The sequence below is a fragment of the Salmo salar genome, chromosome 11 (genome assembly GCF_965601325.2).
Source record: "Salmo salar chromosome 11, fSalSal1, whole genome shotgun sequence".
NCBI lineage: Eukaryota > Metazoa > Chordata > Actinopteri > Salmoniformes > Salmonidae > Salmo > Salmo salar.
Window position 1 is genome coordinate 17,697,342 of NC_138301.1, and position 20,037 is coordinate 17,717,378.

Consider the following 20,037-nt stretch of genomic DNA (forward strand, 5'->3'; position numbering starts at 1 on the left):
GAGAAACATGTGTAACAAGTGTTGAATTTCATGTTGTATAATTGAACAGTTCAAACGCCTGATATTAGTGTGTATTCCTTTTGTTGTTGTAAGTGCCCTATTTAATGTTGCACACTTCCTTCTCCTTCTGCATTCTCCCTCATAAACATCCCCTGACCCCTTACCTCATCCCTTTCTACTGTACCCATGTGGAAGAGGTAGGTTAATGAAATATTGTCCCGAGAAATCATAATGTTAAAACACTTAGAATAAGTTTATATGGTCACTGGCAGTGTTTTATAATGGTCTCCCACCAATATATTGTATTTCAGTCATTTATTAACTTTTATCTGTTGATTTGTGAATGCTGTACATGATATCTATCTACTGTACTTTCTGATGTAGGCTACATGTTGTCATTGGGCTAGCATGGCTATTCATGCTATTCCTGCTCATTATACCTTATCCAACCCTTCAGTTCCACCAGCCACACAGGCGATGACATCACCTGGTTTCAATGATGTTTCTAGAGACAATATCTCTCTCATCATCCTCAATGCCTAGGTTTACCTCCACTGTATTCACATCCTACCATACCTTTGTCTGTACACTACACCTTGAATCTATTTTATCGCCCCCAGAAACCGGCTCCTTTTACTCTCTGTTCCGGACATCCTAGACGTCCAATTCTCATGGCCTTTAGCCGTGCCCTTATCCTACTCCTCCTCTGTTCCTCTGGCGATGTAGAGGTGAATCCAGGCCCTGCAGTCCCTAGCTCCGCTCCTATTCCCCAGGCGCTCTCTTTTCATGACTTCTGTAATCGTAAAAGCCTTGATTTCATGCATGTTAACATTAGAAGCCTCCTCCCTAAGTTTGTTTTATTCACTGCTTTAGCACACTCTGCCAACCCGGATGTCTTAGCCGTGTCTGAATCCTGGCTTAGGAAGACCACCAAAATCTCTGAAATCTCCATCCCTAACTACAACATTTTCAGACAAGATAGAACGGCCAAAGGGGGCGGTGTTGCAATCTACTGCAGAGATAGCCTGCAGAGTTCTGTCCTACTATCCAGGTCTGCACCCAAACAATTTGAACTTCTACTTTTAAAAATACACCTCTCTAAAAACAAGTCTCTCACCGTTGCCGCCTGCTATAGACCACCCTCTGCCCCCAGCTGTGCTCTGGATACCATAAGTGAACTGATTGCCCCCATCTATCTTCAGAGCTCGTGCTGCTAGGTGACCTAAACTGTGACATACTTAACACCCCGGCCATCCTACAATTTAAGCTTGATGCCCTCAATCTCACACAAATGATCAATGAACCAACCAGGTACAACCCCAATGCCGTAAACACGGGCAGGCTCATAGATATCATCCTAACCAACTTGCCCTCTAAATACACCTCTGCTGTTTTCAACCAAGATCTCAACAATCACTGCCTCATTGCCTGCATCCGTAATGGGTCAGCGGTCAAACGACCTCTACTCATCACTATCAAACGCTCCCTGAAACACTTCAGCGAGCAGGCCTTTCTAATCGACCTGGCCCTGGTATCCTGGAAGGATATCGACCTCATCCCGTCAGTAGAGGATGCCTGGTTATTTTTTTTGAATGCCTTCCTCACCATCTTAAATAAGCATGCCCCATTCAAGAAATTTAGAACCAGGAACAGATATAGCCCTTGGTTCTCTCCAGACCGGACTGCCCTTAACCAACACAAAAACATCCTGTGGCGTTCTGCATTAGCATCGAACAGCCCCCGTGAAATGCAACTTTTTAGGGAAGTTAGAAACCAATATACACAGGCAGTTAGAAAAGCCAAGGCTAGCTTTTTCAAGCAGAAATTTGCTTCCTGCAACACAAACTCAAAAAAGTTCTGGGACATTGTAAAGTCCATGGAGAATAAGAGCACCTCCACCCAGCTGCCCACTGCACTGAGGATAGGAAACTCTGTCATCACCGATAAATCCATTATAATTGAGAATGTCAATAAGCTGTCACGGTTCTCATAAGGAGAAGCGGACCAAAGTGCAGCGTGTGTGTCTTGCCACATTTTATTTACACTGTGAAACTATGCAATACATATAAATAAACTGAATGACAAAAACAACAAACCGTGACGCAGAGGTGAAACATACACTGACTCAAAGATAATCTCCTACAAACCTAGGTAGAGAAAACCCCTACTTAAGTATGATCTCCAATTAGAGACAACGAGGACCAGCTGCCTCCAATTGGAGAACAACCCAAACAAAACCCCAACATAGAAATACAAAACTAGATCCTGACAACATAGAAATAGAAAACATTGAGAGAAAAAACCCTGTCACGCCCTGACCTAATCTACCATAGAAAATAACATCTTTCTATGGTCATTATGTGACAGTACCCACCCCAAAGGTGCGGACTCCGACCGCACCTAAACAAAACAACAACAACAAACCCCTACCCCCAAAAAAGGAGGGTAGGGTGGGTAACTACTGTCTATGGCGGCTCTGGTGCAGTACACATAAACTTCTCATCCCGCGGATCCTCCAACAGAGGCGGCTCCGGTTCGGGGCGTAAACCCCGCTCCGCCCGCTGATCCCTCTGCTTCTGTGCCACCAGACCGTGGATTGTCGGAGGAGGAACCGGACTGTAGATCATCGCCGGAGGCTCTGTGCTGCAGACCGCCGCCGGAGGTTCTGGGCTGCAGGCCGCCGCCGGAGGTTCTGGGCTGCAGGCCGCCGCCGGAGGTTCTGGGCTGCAGGCCGTCGCCGGAGGTTATGGGCTGCAGGCCGCCGCCGGAGACTATGGGCTGCAGGCCGCCGCCGGAGACTCTGGACTGCAGGCCGTCGCCGAAGACTCTGGGCTGCAGAACGTCAATGGAGGTTCTGGACTGCGGGCCGTCTCAGGAGGTTCCGGACTGTAGGCCGTCTCCGGAGGTTCCTGACTGTAGGCCGTCTCAGGAGGTTCTGGACTGGGGACCGTCGCTGCAGGCTCCATACCATGGATCATCACTGCAGGCGCCGCGCCATGGATCACCACTGGAGGCTTTGTGCCATGTATCATCCCTACAGTCTCCGGGCCATGGATCATCCCTACAGGCTTCTTGCCATGGATTATCCCTACAGGCTCCGGGCCATGGATCATCCCTACAGGCTTCGTGCCATGGATCATCACCGGAGGCTTCGGACCATGGATCATCACTGGAGGCTTCTTACGTGGAGCCGGAACAGGTCTCACTGGACTGGGGAACGTCGCTGGAGGCTCCGGACTGGGGGACGTCGCCAGAAGCTCTGGACTGGGAACTGTCGCCGGAAGCTTTGGACTGGGAAGACACACTGGAGGCCTGATGCGTGGAGCTGGCACAGGTGGCGCCAGACTGGTAACACGTACCTCAGGGTGAGTGCGAGGAGCAGGAACAGGACACACCGGACTGGGCAGGCGCACTAGAGACCTGATGCGTGGGGCTGGCACAGGTGGCGGCAGACTGGTGACACGCACCTCACGGTAAGCACGAGGAGTTGGCTCAGGTCTCCAACCTGACTCTGCCAATCTCCCCGTGTGCCCCCCAATTTTTTTGGGGGGGGGGGCTGCCTCTCGTGCGTCCCTTGTTGCCGCGCTCTCGCTGCCTCCACCTGTTCCCAAGGGAGGCGCTTTTCTCCTGCCCCTAAATCCTCCAAAGCCCAAGATATACTCCTCCTTATCTCCTCAATAGTCCACTGGTTCATACCACGCTGCTTGGTTCTTTGGTGGTGGGAGATTCTGTCACGGTTGTTGTAAGGAGAAGCGGACCAAAGTGCAGTGTGTGTGTCGTTCCACATTTTATTTACACTGTGAAACTATGCAATACATATAAATAAACTGAATGACAAAAACAACAAACCGTGACGCAGAGGTGAAACATACACTAACTCAAAGATAATCTCCCACAAACCTAGGTAGAGAAAACCCCTACTTAAGTATGATGTCCAATTAGAGACAACGAGGACCAGCTGCCTCCAATTGGAGATCATCCCAAACAAAACCCCAACATAGAAATACAAAACCAGAACCTGACAACATAGAAATAGAAAACATAGAAAAATAACCCTGTCACGCCCTGACCTACTCTACCATTGAAAATAACATCTTTCTATGGTCAGGACGTGACATAAGAATTTTACTGCGGCTGGCCATGCTTTCCACCTGGCCACCCCTACCCCGGTCAACAGCACTGCACCCCCCACAGCAACTTGCCCAAGCCCCCACCATTTCTCCTTCTCCCAAATCTAGTCAGCTGATGTTCTGAAAGAGCTGCAAAATCTGGACCCCCACAAATCAGCCGGGCTAGACAATCTGGACCCTTTCTTAAAAACATTATCTGCCAAGATTGTTGCAACCCCTATTACTAGCCTGTTCAACCTCTCTTTCGTGTCGTCTGAGATTCCCAAAGATTGGAAAGCAGCTGCGGTCATCCCCCTCTTCAAAGGGGGGGATGCTCTTGACCCAAACTGCTACAGACCTATATCTATCCTACCCTGCCTTTCTAAGGTCTTCGAAAGCCAAGTTAACAAACAGATCACCGACCATTTCGAATCCCACCGTACCTTCTCTGCCATGCAATCTGGTTTCAGAGCTGGTCATGGGTGCACCTCAGCCACGCTCAAGGTCCTAAACGATATCTTAACCACCATCGATAAGAAACAGTACTGTGCAGCCGTATTCATTGACCTGGCCAAGGCTTTCGACTCTGTGAATCACCACATCCTCAACGGCAGACTCAACAGCCTTGGTTTCTCAAATGATTGCCTCGACTGGTTCACCAACTACTTCTCCGACAGAGTTCAGTGTGTCAAATCTGAGGGCCTGTTGTCCGGGCCTCTGGCAGTCTCTATGGGGGTGCCACAGGGTTCAATTCTTCAATACTCTTTTCTCTGTATATATCAATGATGTCGCTCTTGCTGCTGGTGAGTCTCTGATCCACCTCTACGCAGACGAGGTGGATATACGAGGTATACTTCTGGCCCATCTTTGGACACTGTGTTAACTACCCTCCAGACAAGCTTCAATGCCATACAACTCTCCTTCCGTGGCCTACAACTGCTCTTAAATACAAGTAAAACTAAATGTATGCTCTTCAACCGATCGCTGCCTGCACCTGCCTGCCCGTCCAGCATCACTACTCTGGACGGTTCTGACTTAGAATATGTGGACAACTACAAATACCTAGGTGTCTGGTTAGACTGTAAACTCTCCTTCCAGACTCACATCAAACATCTCCAATCCAAAGTTAAATCTAGAATTGGCTTCCTATTTCGCAACAAAGCATCCTTCACTCATGCTGCCAAACATACCCTCGTAAAACTGACCATCTTACCGATCCTCAACTTTGGCGATGTCATTTACAAAATAGCCTCCAACACCCTACTCAACTAATTGGATGCAGTCTATCACAGTGCCATCCGTTTTGTCACCAAAGCCCCATATACTACCCACCACTGTGACCTGTACGCTCTCGTTGGCTGGCCCTCGCTTCATACTCATCGCCAAACCCACTGGCTCCAGGCCATCTACAAGACCCTGCTAGGTAAAGTCCCGCCTTATGTCTGCTCGCTGGTCACCATTGCTGCACCCACCCGTAGCACGCGTTCCAGCAGGTATATCTCACTTGTCACCCCCAAAGCCAAGTCCTCCTTTGGCCACCTCTTCTTCCATTTCTCTGCTGCCAATGACTGGAACGAACTACAAAAATCTCTGAAACTGGAAACACTTATCTCCCTCACTAGCTTTAAGCACCAGCTGTCAGAGCAGCTCACAGATCACTGCACCTGTACATAGCCCATCTATAAATAGCCCATCTATAAATAGCCCAAACAACTACCTCTTCCCCTACTGTATTTATTTATTTTGCTCCTTTGTACCCCAGTATTTCTACTTTGCACACTCATCTACTGTCAAATCTACCATTCCAGTGTTTTAATTGCTATATTTTATTTACTTTACTTTATTACTTTGTGTATTTAATTTACTGTATTTATTGCCTTTACCTCCCTTATCTCACCTCATTTGCTCACATTGTATATAGACTTATTTTTCTACTGTATTATTGACTGTATGTTTGTTTTACTCCATGTGTAACTCTGTGTTGTTATATGTGTCGAGCTGCTTTGCTTTATCTTGGCCAGGTCGCAGTTGTAAATGAGAACTTGTTCTCAACTTGCCTACCTGGTTAAATAAAGGTGAAATAAATAAATTAAAACATTTAAAAAATGTCTCCTTTCTTTGTTCATTTCTACTTTGCAGAGGAGTTTGGCATGTTAGGGCAGCACAGTATTTGTTCATGGAGGTGTTTCCTGTAGCCTACTGCACAATGCCAACAATACAATGCTACACAACATGTATAGATACTGGTGGTGTTATTCAACGAAGAGACAGATACTGGACATACAGTAAATGTTGGGGCAAAATGCAAATAATAGCTATTTTAATGGACTGACAGCCTCAGATGAATTTCATTTACCTCAGCGTCATGAGGGGCATTTACATTAGAGCAGTACTACAGTACCAGTCTTTCAATTCTTTCTATTAGAGGACATGATCTGGAAATCCATCAAGTGAACAGTGGGAAACACGCCACTCATCTGTAAGTGAAGAAGACATAACGTTTTACCTTGACAGAAGACGAGTGAAGTCTGCCATCAACAAATAGGCTACAGAGTGGGCCTATGTGTAAAGATGAATAGAATACGTGTCTAATGGTTTTTCATTGAAGTGCTAAAGAACACAGAGATATGTGTGGAGATAAAGTGGAGCTACAGGTGATCGAATTTACATCTTCCTATAACATTGAATCTCAACTAAATCTCACCTGGCTGTCACTATTCCCTGGGTTTAACAAATTCACACAAGAAACCAACAACAACACAACTGTAGTTTAAAGCAGGACTTTCATTCATACATTTGATTCATCAGAGACACAAGGAAAGAACAGCCAAGAGTATAATGCCAGCTAGCCCAGGAGAAGGGAATAGGTGTGTCTGAGAGAGAGAGTGAGAAAGAGAGAGAGGAGAGCGATATAACGGCAGGGCAGATGAACCACGTTGGCACGCCTCCCTCTCTATGAATGCACAATGAGGCCACTGGGCTTGTTAGCACTCGTCTGGGAAGCCAGGAGCAGGGGTGAGGGGCTATCTTGGCTAACCCCTCTGCAATTCTATTACACTTGTTTATAGCTCTTGGCAACGGACGGTGCACCAAAGATACTGAGAGAAGGGTGGGATTAAAGGGGGACTGCTACTTAGCATCTCACAAGGAGACAGAGAGGGCACACAGGGAAAAGAGTAGAAAAGGAAAAACAGGGAGAGAAAGAAAACATGATCATTATATTGAGTGACCAAGAAGCTTGACACTGCATGACACCGATGTAATAAGCATAAGAGGGGAACTGCCAGCGATCGCAAGAGTTTCTTAGAGCCTGTTAAACTGCACACTCCAACACAAGTACAACAGGTGGAGAGGACGACCCTTATATTCGGCCTTCTTACTACAGTGATCTCGGGAGAGAGAGATGTGCAAAACACATGGTTGTGGTTCCACTTGTACCTGGCCTTAAAATAAACAAGGCTAGTCGGCCAGGAATGCAACCCATGATGCAGTGTTAGCAGTGATCCATCCCACGGTGTCATGTGTGTGTGTGTGACCTGCCCTGCTCGCTGCTTTCGCAAACACACACACACACACACACACACACACACACACCACACACACACACACACACACACGCACGCACGCACGCACGCACGCACGCACGCACGCACCATCAACCGAAAGCTAATTGAGGAACAGAATAGGCTACAGTGTGATTGCAGGAAAGGCATTTGGGTTTGTGTCCCTCTGTGGGTGTGTGGTGTGGGAGGTCTGGAGTAAAGAACAGGGCAGGCAGAGCACAGTAAACAGGTCATGACTGAGTGTGGCCAAGCGTAGTGCAGCAGCTAGATGCGCCATCCCATCCTATCCCCCGGCAGGCGCCTGACAGAGAGCTGTCCCTGAGGTACAGAAACAAACAGACCAAACTGGGCCGGGAATCAAACCTCAGAATAATTTAAACTCCCATACATAAAAACAGACAGACCCAACACGACAGAGACTCAACACAACACATTAATACCTGGGTCTGGGAAAAGGCCACAGACACTGTGAAGCACCGCGTCTTCACAAACTGGTATGATATTACAGGAGATGATTAGTGCCTCCACAATAGACCCTTTACTCATATGCCTCTAATGTAGACATAACCCACTGCTTCTCCAAAATAGCACATTATTTTATCAATGACTTCCAAGAGATTTGTGAATTCATGTATCCTGGTATACTAAATTATGAATCCTTGTACAAGCGCATCATAAGCCTGTTATTGTTGCCTATGATTATATCCGCTGTTTTGTACTGCTATTTTAACAACATTCTCAAATATCCTTTTTTTTGTGAACTTCTGATGCTTCTCTCAAGCCTCCATTTTGCTTCTGACTGACAAAGAGAAGAAAAAGCTACCCACGTCACAACTACACCACAGTGCCACACAGTGGAGAAGAGAGGAACAACAAATCCCTCTGTAAATAAAATCAATTAATGACTGTTAGATTATGCCACAGAGGGATTTTTATGGGCATGTCCTTTTCCTGTTAAAGTTTGATCACTCTCCAAAGGGAATCATGATTAGTTCAATCTAAGTGGTGCTTGATACTTTAGAACACTCACAAATCATTCTGCTCAGCCGTCCAAGTAACTGTCCAGTGTTTCCAGATTTATATGAAATATGACCTATAATTAATTTCCAATACGTTTTCCTTCCAAAAAAACTTTTCTGTGTTGGAATGGTGTGGGCGTACCCCAACAACAGAATGGTGTTGGTATACACCGGTCATGCGAGTAGACCGCTGATTGGCCAGCTCATCCTCCTCTCTGAGGAAGTAGCAAGCATTTTCCATACAGTCTGTTTGAGATACAAGTTTGAGGAAGGGTTTTTGATGTGTTTTTACTCCAATTTAGGCTTTTGCCACAAATATGAGTATAGGAAGAGTCAACAACATTATTTGGGTGTGAGTTAACAGAATATGAACTTTTAAAAGTGAGATCTTTACTGGACAGATACTTTAACATAGTCTAGGATGCAGGAAAGGGAGAGGGAAAGGGAGAGGGAGGATAGACTACCTTTATTGATCCTCTGTGTTCACCTCTCTCAGGTTTATTAGGAAAAATAAATCCTACTGCACTCGTCCTGAGCAGAGCCAGCCAGGGGCTGTGGTGTAGACAGCAGCCAAGGAAGACAGACAAAAAAAGAACTGTAATAAAAAGAGCCTTGATCCTTGAAGTATCATATTAGTAGACTATGAGGTGAACAAAGGCAGTCAAAGACACAAGACACCACACCCAGACTCAGATCCGTTATAGGTCTACAGTACATTACCAGGCTGATTTCCACTGGACCAACGGCCGCTCAGCACGTCTTTGTGTGTGCCCCTCAAGAAAAATATTGTGTTCTATAAAACTTCTCCATAAACGGCCAGGCACAATAAATCCAGAGTAGAAATATTAAGTGGAAGCAATATTTCTCTGGACTCGCTCCAGATTCATAGTAAAACTCAATAGTCGGGATGACCTTAACGTTAAAATATATATTATAGCAGGAAATAATGGCATTTCTTTCCAATGAAGGCATCCCTGAGAGGGAACTACTTTCAACCCACTTGAATTCCACTGGTGACAAATCCATTAAAATAGACTATGAATACACTTGCAATAGATATGGTCACTGTTCATAACAAATGCAATTATGTAAAAAAATTATACTGAAAACATTTATTGCATTTAAGAGTAAACCCATCCAAGTCAAATACTGTACATGTTCAAGGACAGCTGTTTTTTTTAAAGAGAGCTGCTTGTTAAAATCCTGACTCTGCGCAATGCTCTGCCACGTGTGAATGGACGGATTCTCCTGTCACTCACACACACACACACACACACACACACACACACACACACACACACACACACACACACACACACACACACACACACACACACACACACACACACACACACACACACACTCTTCCGCTTTACAGGGCATTTCGTACAACCATATACAGTTGAGTCCGAATTTAATGACACCCTTGATAAGGAAGAGTAATAATGACTGTATAAAATACATAGTACAAATACTGAGTTATAGTGAGCTCCAAAAGTATGTGTCCCAAAACTTTTGGAGCTCACTGTTGCTCGGATTTTGAATGATTTATTTTATACTATTTTCATGTTATTTGACCATAGCACTGGTTCCAGTCTAAGTGCCAATGCCAGTTAACAAACTCCAAGAGATTACATTTGTAGGATGACATGAAAATACAGCTCTTTGGCCACGCACAACAATGGTGGGTTTGATGTTGAAATAAGAATGCGTAAGCAGAAAAGAACCCCATACCTACAGTAAAATATGGTGGTAGATCTTTGATGTTATGGGGCTATTTTGCTTAAGGTCAACGGCATCATGAACTTTACCCGGTACCAGGACATGTTAGTCAAAAACCTGGCTGCCTCTGCCAGGACCCACTGGGCACAGACGTCAATTAAATGTCTATTCCGCTTTGGCTCAACGTAATTTCATTGAAATGACGTGGAAACAACGTTGATTCAACCAGTGTGTGCCGAGTGGAGAGGCTGAAACTTGGCAGCAAGTGGATCTTCCAGTAAGATAATAACCACAAGCACACATCAAAATGGTTAATAGGCCAAAAATATAAACATTTTGCAATGGTCATCTCAGTCTCCAGACTTGAAACCCATTGAAACCTGTGGTTTGAATTTAAGAGGGCAGTCCATAAGCACAGACGAAGGATATCAATGATCTGGAAGGATTCTGTATGGAGCAATGGCCTAAGATCCCTCCCACTGTGTTCACAAACTCATGAAACATTTTAGAAAAAGGCTCTATGCCGTTATCCTCGCAAGGTGAGGTATTCAAAACAATTTTGACCCCTACCTGTTTAAGAAAATAAAAAAATTGCTTTCCCTTTATCAAGGGTGTCAATAATTTAAATGTTTACACTTTAGTCATTTAGCAGACGCTCTTATGCAGGGCGATTTACAGTTAGTGCATTCATCTTAAGATAGCTAGGTGGGACAATCACACATCACAGGCATAGAAAGTACATTTTTACTTAATAAAGTAACTATCAGTAGAGAGAGCTAGAAAGGGGGGAGGGTGGTCAAGTGCAAGTGCTGGTTCATGTTTTTTTTGTGGGTGGGGGGAGGTGTGGAGGAGAATTATTTAAGATACTGTTTGAAGAGGTAGGGTTTCAGATGTTTTCAGAAGATGTCCTAGCTTCAGGGGGAAGATGGTTCCACCACAGGACAGAGAAGAGCTTGGACTGGGCTGAGTGGGAGCTGCCCTCCCGAATGAATAGGAGGGCCAAGAGACCTGAGGAGGCAGCACAGAGTGATCAGGTTGGGGTGTAGGGTTTGAGCATAGCCTGCAGGTACGGAGAGGCAATTCCTTCCGTAGGTAAACACCATTGTCTTTTTAGTGGATGCGGCCATCGACAGGAAGCCAGTGGAGTGTATGGATGAGCAGAGGAGCGGGGTGACATGAGAGAACTTGGCAAGGTTGAAAACCAGGTGGGCTGCAACGTTCTGGATAAATTGGAGGGGTTTGATGGCACAAGCGGGGAGCCCAGCCAACAGCGAGTTGCAGTAGTCCAGACGGGAGAGGATAAGTGCCTGGATTAGGACCTGCGCCGCTTCCTGTGTGAGGTAGGGTCGTACTCTACGGATGCTGTAGAGCATGAACCAGCAGGAGTGAGTCAATGCTTTGATAAGCATATGTAAATGAAGACTTGATCTAAGAGATATAGTGTTACAGGAACACAGAGATGTATTCCAATATGGTATAGTATTTACGACTGATGTTTTCAAAAGGAGAAAGACAACATGCACGCCTGATGTTTTATTAACCAAAGCAAATGTACAAAGGGAATACATGTTCTACTGTAGAATCTTCCCAATTAGCCCTTCAAATAAGTGGTACACTGTCTGTGATTCTGGCAGTCCAAACCACACTGGTCCTCACTACAGACTCATCTGGACCTGGATTTCCAGCACATCTCCCTTAACAATTACGCAAAAGAATGCCAAGGCCTCTTAGCACACTTACCCACAAAAACCCACAGGAAACCTACATTCACTACCTGCTGACAACTGCCGCTAAAACATGCCATTGTTGCTTTGCTAAAAGACACACAACGTGCTTTTGTTACAGATTTCACATTAAGATAATTGCCTCTGGAGGGGTTAGATGGATGGTATGATCAAAACATCCTAATGAGGAGAGTAGGGAGAGGGAAGGTAATGCAGTCCCTCCTTGATGAGGTCATAACATCCTCAACCTGCTTTGTGTGTTAATGATGCAACAGCCAGCAATTTTTGGACACTCGTTCCCTAGTGAAGGGTCGGCTGTCTGTGAGCGGAGGAAGAGTCCATCCTGAGAAAAGAGAGTTAGAGCGATACATAGACGGGAAAGAGAGAGGGGAAAGAGGATCCAGGCAGAGGAGACTGTAGCTACCTAGCTAGTGCTGTGCCTTTAAAACGCCAGGCCCCTCCTCCCTCCACACAGTCAGAGCGGAGAAGCAAAGCAAGTTGTGCTGGCAGGAGCCTGAGCCTCACGATAAACCCTGGCATCAGCCTGCCTTCATCCGGCAGTCAGCGAGGACACTTCAGGGCGCAGGGGCAGAGAGACGGGACGGAGAGAGAGTGAGACAGACAGAGAGAGAGAGAGAGAGAGAGAGAGAGAGAGACAGAGTGGCGTCAGGAGCAGCCTCCAGAGGGCTCTGACTGATACAGATCCTCTCCACAGCTCTGTACGCAGTAGCTCTTTCTGCTGTTTCCCGACGCCGGCAGGGTTGATGAGGATGGCGGGTGGCTTCTTCTTTTCCACAGCATCGTCACTAGAGCAATGGTAGCATCAGCATCTACAGCAGCAACAGCTTCAGCCTCAGCATCATCAGTAGCAGCAGCAGCCGGATCTATACTCTGCTGCTGGTCCCTATTCTTCAGCCGCCTCCTCTCTCTGGTGTCTAAGAGTGCTGCTGCCAGGGCCGTTCCGCCCACCTCCACTTCTGCCTCCTCCTGCCTCCTCCTCCATCCTGCCTCCTCCTCCATCCCGCCTCCTCCTCCACATCTCCATCCTCCACATGCTCTCCTTCATTCCTTCCATTGAGCCACGGCACTGAATTAATTCTTCGCCCTCTGACTGGAGCTGCTTTCTCTAGGAAGACAGTAAGTGATGTAGGGAGAGAGGGAGATACAAAGAGAACAAGTCGGGGAGTATAATATGTGTGTGTGCGAGCATGTGAGTGTGTGACTTAAAGAGAGAGAGAGGAGGGTGTCAGTGTGTGTTTTGATAGAGAGATTGAGACTGCAAGAGAACTAGCAGGATGTGTGTGGCTTGGATGATCCTCCTGTGCATTTAATCAGTCAATATCACAGAGGAGCATAGAGTGTAAGCCCTGGACACAGCTACAGCTGCTGATGTAGAGAGAAGGTAAGTGTGTGTGTGTCTGTGTGTTGGTGTTAATGAGAGGAAGGTGGGAGAGTCCTGCTGAGACTAGATATGCATTTTCACAGCAGCTAAAGAAATCGGCAAATTCCAGCACCGCAGTTAATTCCTGTCTATCTCCCTGCCTCCCTCCCTCTCCCTCTCTCCTCCTCTCTTCCTTGCTCTACTGTTGTATTCTATTTGCAGTGCTGCTGAGCCTAGAGAGGAGAAAAGAGAGAGGGAACGAAACAGAAAAAGAGAGAGAGGAAGAAAAAAAACAACTGCTTTCCTTCCCGTCTCTCCAGGTGTCATGTGTGATTGGCCAGCTTGCCCCCTGGCAGTAGCATCAGCCTGGATTCAGTGTGTGTCTCGCCCCCCTGCCTGTGCCTGGGCTCCGGCTGTCCCTGGGGACGCGCTACTGGGATTTACCTCTTACTGCTGGATGGAGATGGCGCAGGGCTTTCTGCCTTTTTGAAAACTGTTCACCGAAGGAGAAATGCACAGATAAAAAGAAGGAGGAAATATAATGAATCAATCAGCAGCACAACCAGGCAGACTGCTGGATTCCCTTCGCAACAACTCGGGGAGCAAAAGAGAGAAGTGAATCGTCTCTTCCTATCTTCTCTGGTGTCTGGTTTCTGGGCACACCCCTGCAGACCAGAGTGGACCAACAGTCGGATCTGAAAGGGCAGGATAAGGGACACTGCATGGGCACGAAGGACACACAAGTCACCCTAACGCCAGGGGAAGGACCCTCCTCTTCCTCCTTCACCTCCTCTGGTTCATCACCATGTTGGTTTGTCATTCTTCCCCTGCACATTCTATTCATTAGTCACATTTTACTCGCTAAGATTTCTGTTTATCCTCCTTCCTGCCACCTGGACTAAGCCCTGCCACTGAAGAAAAGATTGGACATTCTTCACACACACACACACACACACACACACACACACACACACACACACACACACACACACACACACACACACACACACACACACACACACACACACACACACACACACACACACACACACACACACACACACACACACACAGAGACTCTCACCCCTCCTCCTACCTTCCTTCCTCCTCTCTTTGACGAGAAATGAACAACACATGTCGGTCATCATCTGAGCATAAAATGGATGTGTGCAGAAGTTTCTTTTGATGTGGGCTATTTCTTTATTCCTTCAAGATTAGTTTATTCTCCCGTCACTTCTGAGAGAAAGGGAACACAGCACGGCGGAGGACACAGGAGGAATATCTCTTGTTTTCAAAAGGATTTGTCCTCCTCTCTCCCTAAAAAAGACAGAAGCCAAACTGAGGGAGTATATTTAGAAGGCAAAGCTTGTCCCTACTGCCTACCAATATTGTAGACCAAGATCATTAAAAAAAATGAGCAACTGCTGGGAGTTCTATTTTTCTATGCTTGGATATTCTGATCTACAGGGGAGGCTGAACATGAACCCCTTGTTCAGCTTGACAACCTGGGATGCACTCTTTTACAGTAACCTGGCTGACACCAAGTCACTGCATCGTACCTGCTAAATAAGATTGTAAAGGAAGGTGATTGGGAGGGGAAAATAGCAACTTCCTCTTACAGACGATCTAAATAAATATCCTCCTCAGAGACCGATGCAAACGTACACACTGACACATGAGATGAGTTGGCTCTCTGGCTCAACACTATTATATAAGGTGTTTTCACACACACCATCTTAGCTCCTGTTCTTCTCTTTTTCCTCCTGTTCCGGGGATCTAACGTGAGTTTTTTCATGTTTCTTTTGGCTTCATTTTTGGTACTATCCATCCTGGAGCCATGGATGGAGGAGGGTAACGCCAGGGGGTTGAGCGCTCAGGCCAGGCAAGGTCTTTTGGCTGTCCAGGGGCTTTTAAGATGTTGAGGTCTCCCTGCGTGGCCGGGGCCCCTGTTCGGATCAGTAGCAATGAGGCTCCTCGCGGCCAGAGACATGGACCCCGACTCGGCTCCCCCCCGCCCCTGCGTGGCCGGCCCCTGGCCCCAAGTCGCCCTGTGAAGGATGTCCCTCAGCAGAGCTCCGGCCCGGGACACCTCTGAGACCCCCAGCCAGACCCCCAGAGAACGCATCCGCAGCCACATGAAGATGGTGATCAACCAGCTGGACGGCATTCTCAAAGAGCTCAAGGATGTGGCCAAGGAACTCCGGGAGGTGAGGCACTATAGCGGGCAGCATGCGCCACTGTCTCACCTTACTGGGGACGAGGTTCCGGGGGGGGGGGGGGCTGGAGGGGAGAGGTAGATGCGGTAGTTACTCCTTGAGAGGATTGCATTGAATGAAGTGTATAGAATGCATTTCACGGAATAGAGATGCTTTTAATTAGGATTTGAAGATGACATCACTTTGGCTTTGGTGCAGGTGGCAGGAGAACATCGGTTTCTGCTTCCGTAATTAGAAATACCATCTTCCTTTTGGCATACAAGGGCTAATTCCGATATCATCGAATACACAACAATAAGTGTCGTTCAGATGTATTCAGCGTCCTATGAAACCTTCTTTAAATAATGGCTGTAGAAGAAGCAGGGCAGAGCCAGGAATCTGGGCTGAAACAGAAACACAGGGGAGAGAAGAGGTGTGCTTAGGTAAGACACAGGACTTGGCACTGCACTAGTTACGTAACCATTTTGTTATCAGCTGGATTTCTACTGTATTTTCACAACTGCCATGGTAACGCGATGAAAAGATCAGAGTGTGTGTCTGCATCAAAAAGGGATGAACAAACAGGAAGAATATGTATGTGGATCATATAGTGTGTGACAGCGTGTGGGTCTTTATGGAATGTCTACTGTACTTTTGAAAAATTCATTGATATTAGAATGCAGGATAGATGTGTGTGTATGTGTGTGTGTATTTTTGTGGGTGTCCATGTGTATGTACCTGTGTGTGCAATGTGCATACACATGTGTAAATGCAAAGCTATCTTGCCCATCACTGGTACAGTAGGTTCAATAGGTTCCTGTAAATCTCGTTAAAAAGGAAAAAGAGCGAAGGGTTCTTATTAAACCCCTCGTCCAGAGGATGTCCTCCCCCCTCTCCCTCTCTCCCTCCTTTCACTCTCTGTCTCTCCCTCTCCATCCCCATATCTCTCTCTCTCTCTCAGAGTAAATAGTGGCTCTCTGACACATCCCCACTCCAACCCCACCTTGTCTGTTATTAGCTGCCTCCCAACCTCCATCTGATCAGGGGGCCAGGAGCGGGGGCCTGGGGGCACGCCCAGTGACCTGGAGACCCAGGGGAGGATAGAGTCCAACCAGACCAAGAGGAGGGTGGGAGGGGTCATAACTCACTCCATCACCACCACCATCCCTTGACTCCCCCAGTCTTTTGCCCACTCCCTCCTTTATGTACTCACATGGGGAGAGGTACAAGGGCACGGCTCACATCGCTCCACACCGCTCACTCACAGCTCACGCTTCCCTCTGAGCCTAAAAAACCCCACCGGTGCTCTAGTGATTGATGATTATGGGACGCCTGCAAGTGGAATAACGCTGGCTGGAGCTATTTATAAACAAAACACTAGCTACCTCTGTCTAGCTTTGCCAGCACTAACATATACAGTATTACAGTTCTTATTTCAGAGCCCCAAAAAGGCTTACAGCAGCCGATGTATCATCCGTTCTCAAGGGAACACAAATAGAAATATTGAAATTGGTAGCAAGAGATTGCGTTAGCCACAACAGCAGTAGTGGCAGTAGTATCAATATTTAGCAATTTGCTAATTTATTCCATTATGGACTGTATTAAAAGCAAAACGTTAAAAAAGTTGTAAAAAATGTATTAGTGCTCAATGTACCGGCAGATGCATGGCTGCCTAATGTTCCGGAAAATCTCTCATTCTTGGCCACATGAAATGAATAACATAATAGATAACATCTGTCACATAAATAAATGATGAATAACTGGATCTGTTAAAAAAACAAATAAATAACTCAATAACGGGAGTCAGGGTAACGTGGTGAGTGAATGTGAACTGAACTGGACTGACTGGGTGGGTGGGGGATCATCACTCCATGTTGGAGGACTGTGTTTGGAGAAGCCTGATGGCGTATGGCGATCCGGAGGCAGCAGAGATAAATATAGGATTATCTCTAGAGGTCCGTAGGGAGCTGGCCTGATTTCAGAGCTCTCAGGGTTAAAGACAAGCAGAGCTCACGTCAGTCTACATACTGTACCAACAGTCTCCACAGCCAGGCCTGAACCCTGCTCATACAGGACCAGGACAGTACGTGGCCCTGGGCCCAGCCCTGCATTCAGTATGTGGGTTATCTCAGACATGCTCCATGGCCACAGCAGGGGAGGCTATCGTACCGTCGCCCCATGCCTTCACAGAGTTTAGGAGAAGGGGGTTAAAGTAGAGCCACCATGGCAGAGCCAACAGATAGTTTTTTGGGAAGTGGATCTAAAATGGGCAATTATAGTATAGCTAGACCCACAGCCTTGCCTCATCTCATTTCAGCCATTGGTCTGTGCTGGAGGTGTGAAGACAGGAGAGGAGATGGAGGCATGATACAAACAGCGTTACATACTATACATAAAACGAAACCAAGACGTAGAGAAGAAGTCATCATAACAACTGTCAGTTTAGAAGGCAGCGCAATCACATAGAGAGATGCCATTGATCTTATTTACATCCCAAAGAGAAATGTATTACAGCAGCTATATACTCGCCGCGCTTCAAGATATGATGTTTCCAGCATTACCATTCAATTGTGTCACATTTGTGAATCCCATTATGCAATTTCACAGAAAGAATAAAACAGAATCTAAATGAAGACTCCAAAATGAAATACACTGATAATATACTCTCCACACATCAACAGCAAAATGAAATACACTGATAATATACTCTCCACACATCAACAGCAAAATGAAACACACTGATAATATACTCTCCACACATCAACAGCAAAATGAAATACACTGATAATATACTCTCCACACATCAACAGCAAAACTAAATACACTGATAATATACTCTCCACACATCAACAGCAATATGAAATACACTGATAATATACTCTCCACACATCAACAGCAAAATGAAATACACTGATAATATACTCTCCACACATCAACAGCAAAATGAAATACACTGATAATATACTCTCCACACATCAACAGCAAAATGAAATACACTGATAATATACTCTCCACACATCAACAGCAATATGAAATACACTGATAATATACTCTCCACACATCAACAGCAATATGAAATACACTGATAATATACTCTCCACACATCAACAGCAATATGAAATACACTGATAATATACTCTCCACACATCAACAGCAATATGAAATACACTGATAATATACTCTCCACACATCAACAGCAATATGAAATATACTGATAATATACTCTCCACACATCAACAGCAATATGAAATACACTGATAATATACTCTCCACACATCAACAGCAATATGAAATACACTGATAATATACTCTCCACACATCAACAGCAATAGCAGCTGTAGAGGAACGTTTTAATTCGGGGTATCATGTCAACATTACCCTTACAATTTCTGACAGCCAAAAATGGAACCAAATGAAAATCACAGCATCCTCTGCAGCATGAAATATTTTTTTTTTGTTAAAACTGAATCCAAATGAATAAAAAGCTACTTAAAATAGCTGAGGAATAGCAAATGTAAGAAAACATCCGTATTGGGTATTAGAGAGATACAAGACTGGTAAATTGAAAGCATTAAATGAGGCGGTAAGGACAGAAAAATTGGAGAGTGGAGGAGAAGAGCAGGCACGCTGCAATACAGAGAGAGACGAGTAGTAGGCACGTCTTTAGATGGAACCAAAAGGGAATAGGGAACTGTTATTATGTGGAGCTAGTCATTATGTAGAATCATACGAAGAGCAGAGGATGGAAGATTTCCATGCTCAGTGAGAGGAAAATGCAAATAGGGCGGCCATGAAAACCAGTAACAAGAATTAAGGTAGCTAATGAGAGGAGGGAAGAAAGAAAGACCTAGAGCAATTATCACTGGCAGAGTACAATATGCACCATTTCCTAGAACTCGGAGTCTGGCTGCCCAATCACTGATCTGGGAGAGCAGGACAGCCGTTTCTATCATTGATAAGCAGAGGGTCCATGGTAGGGTAGCTAGCTTGCCTCACAGCAGATCCACTTCATAAGCGTGGCTGTGGAGATTGGCTGTTACTGTGCAGTTCCAGTTTGTACCAGAGACAGGGCATGATTGCATCAGCAGCATCACTATCCATCTTCTCCCCCAAGCTGTGTCTGTTTCTCTTACAAATGGACAGTTAAGCTTGCTATACTGGACTATGCCAGGGTCTGAATATTAATATTGCATTATACAGGCTTGTAAAAGAAGCTACCAATTCTCACTGTGGCTCAATGATCCCCAAGCAACTAGGGCCCCCTCTGTTTTTCTTTATTTAACTAGGCAAGTCAGTTAAGAACAAATTCTTATTTACAATGACA

The 20,037-nt window shown here is 45.8% G+C and overlaps 1 protein-coding gene across 2 annotated transcripts in view; it reads left to right on the forward strand.

The window, feature by feature from the left end:
• The first annotated feature begins 12,527 nt into the window (after positions 1-12,527).
• LOC106562142 (inhibitory synaptic factor 1) overlaps positions 12,528-20,037 on the forward strand; it is a 49,999-nt gene continuing 42,489 nt past the window's right edge. Inside the window, exons 1-2 of one of the 2 annotated variants that reach the window (XM_045689096.2) lie at positions 12,528-13,274; positions 13,741-15,725. In XM_045689096.2, the coding sequence (XP_045545052.1) occupies positions 15,576-15,725 (150 nt within the window). In that variant the 5' untranslated portion in view covers positions 12,528-13,274; positions 13,741-15,575. The other variant, XM_014126788.3, reaches the window with a different exon arrangement.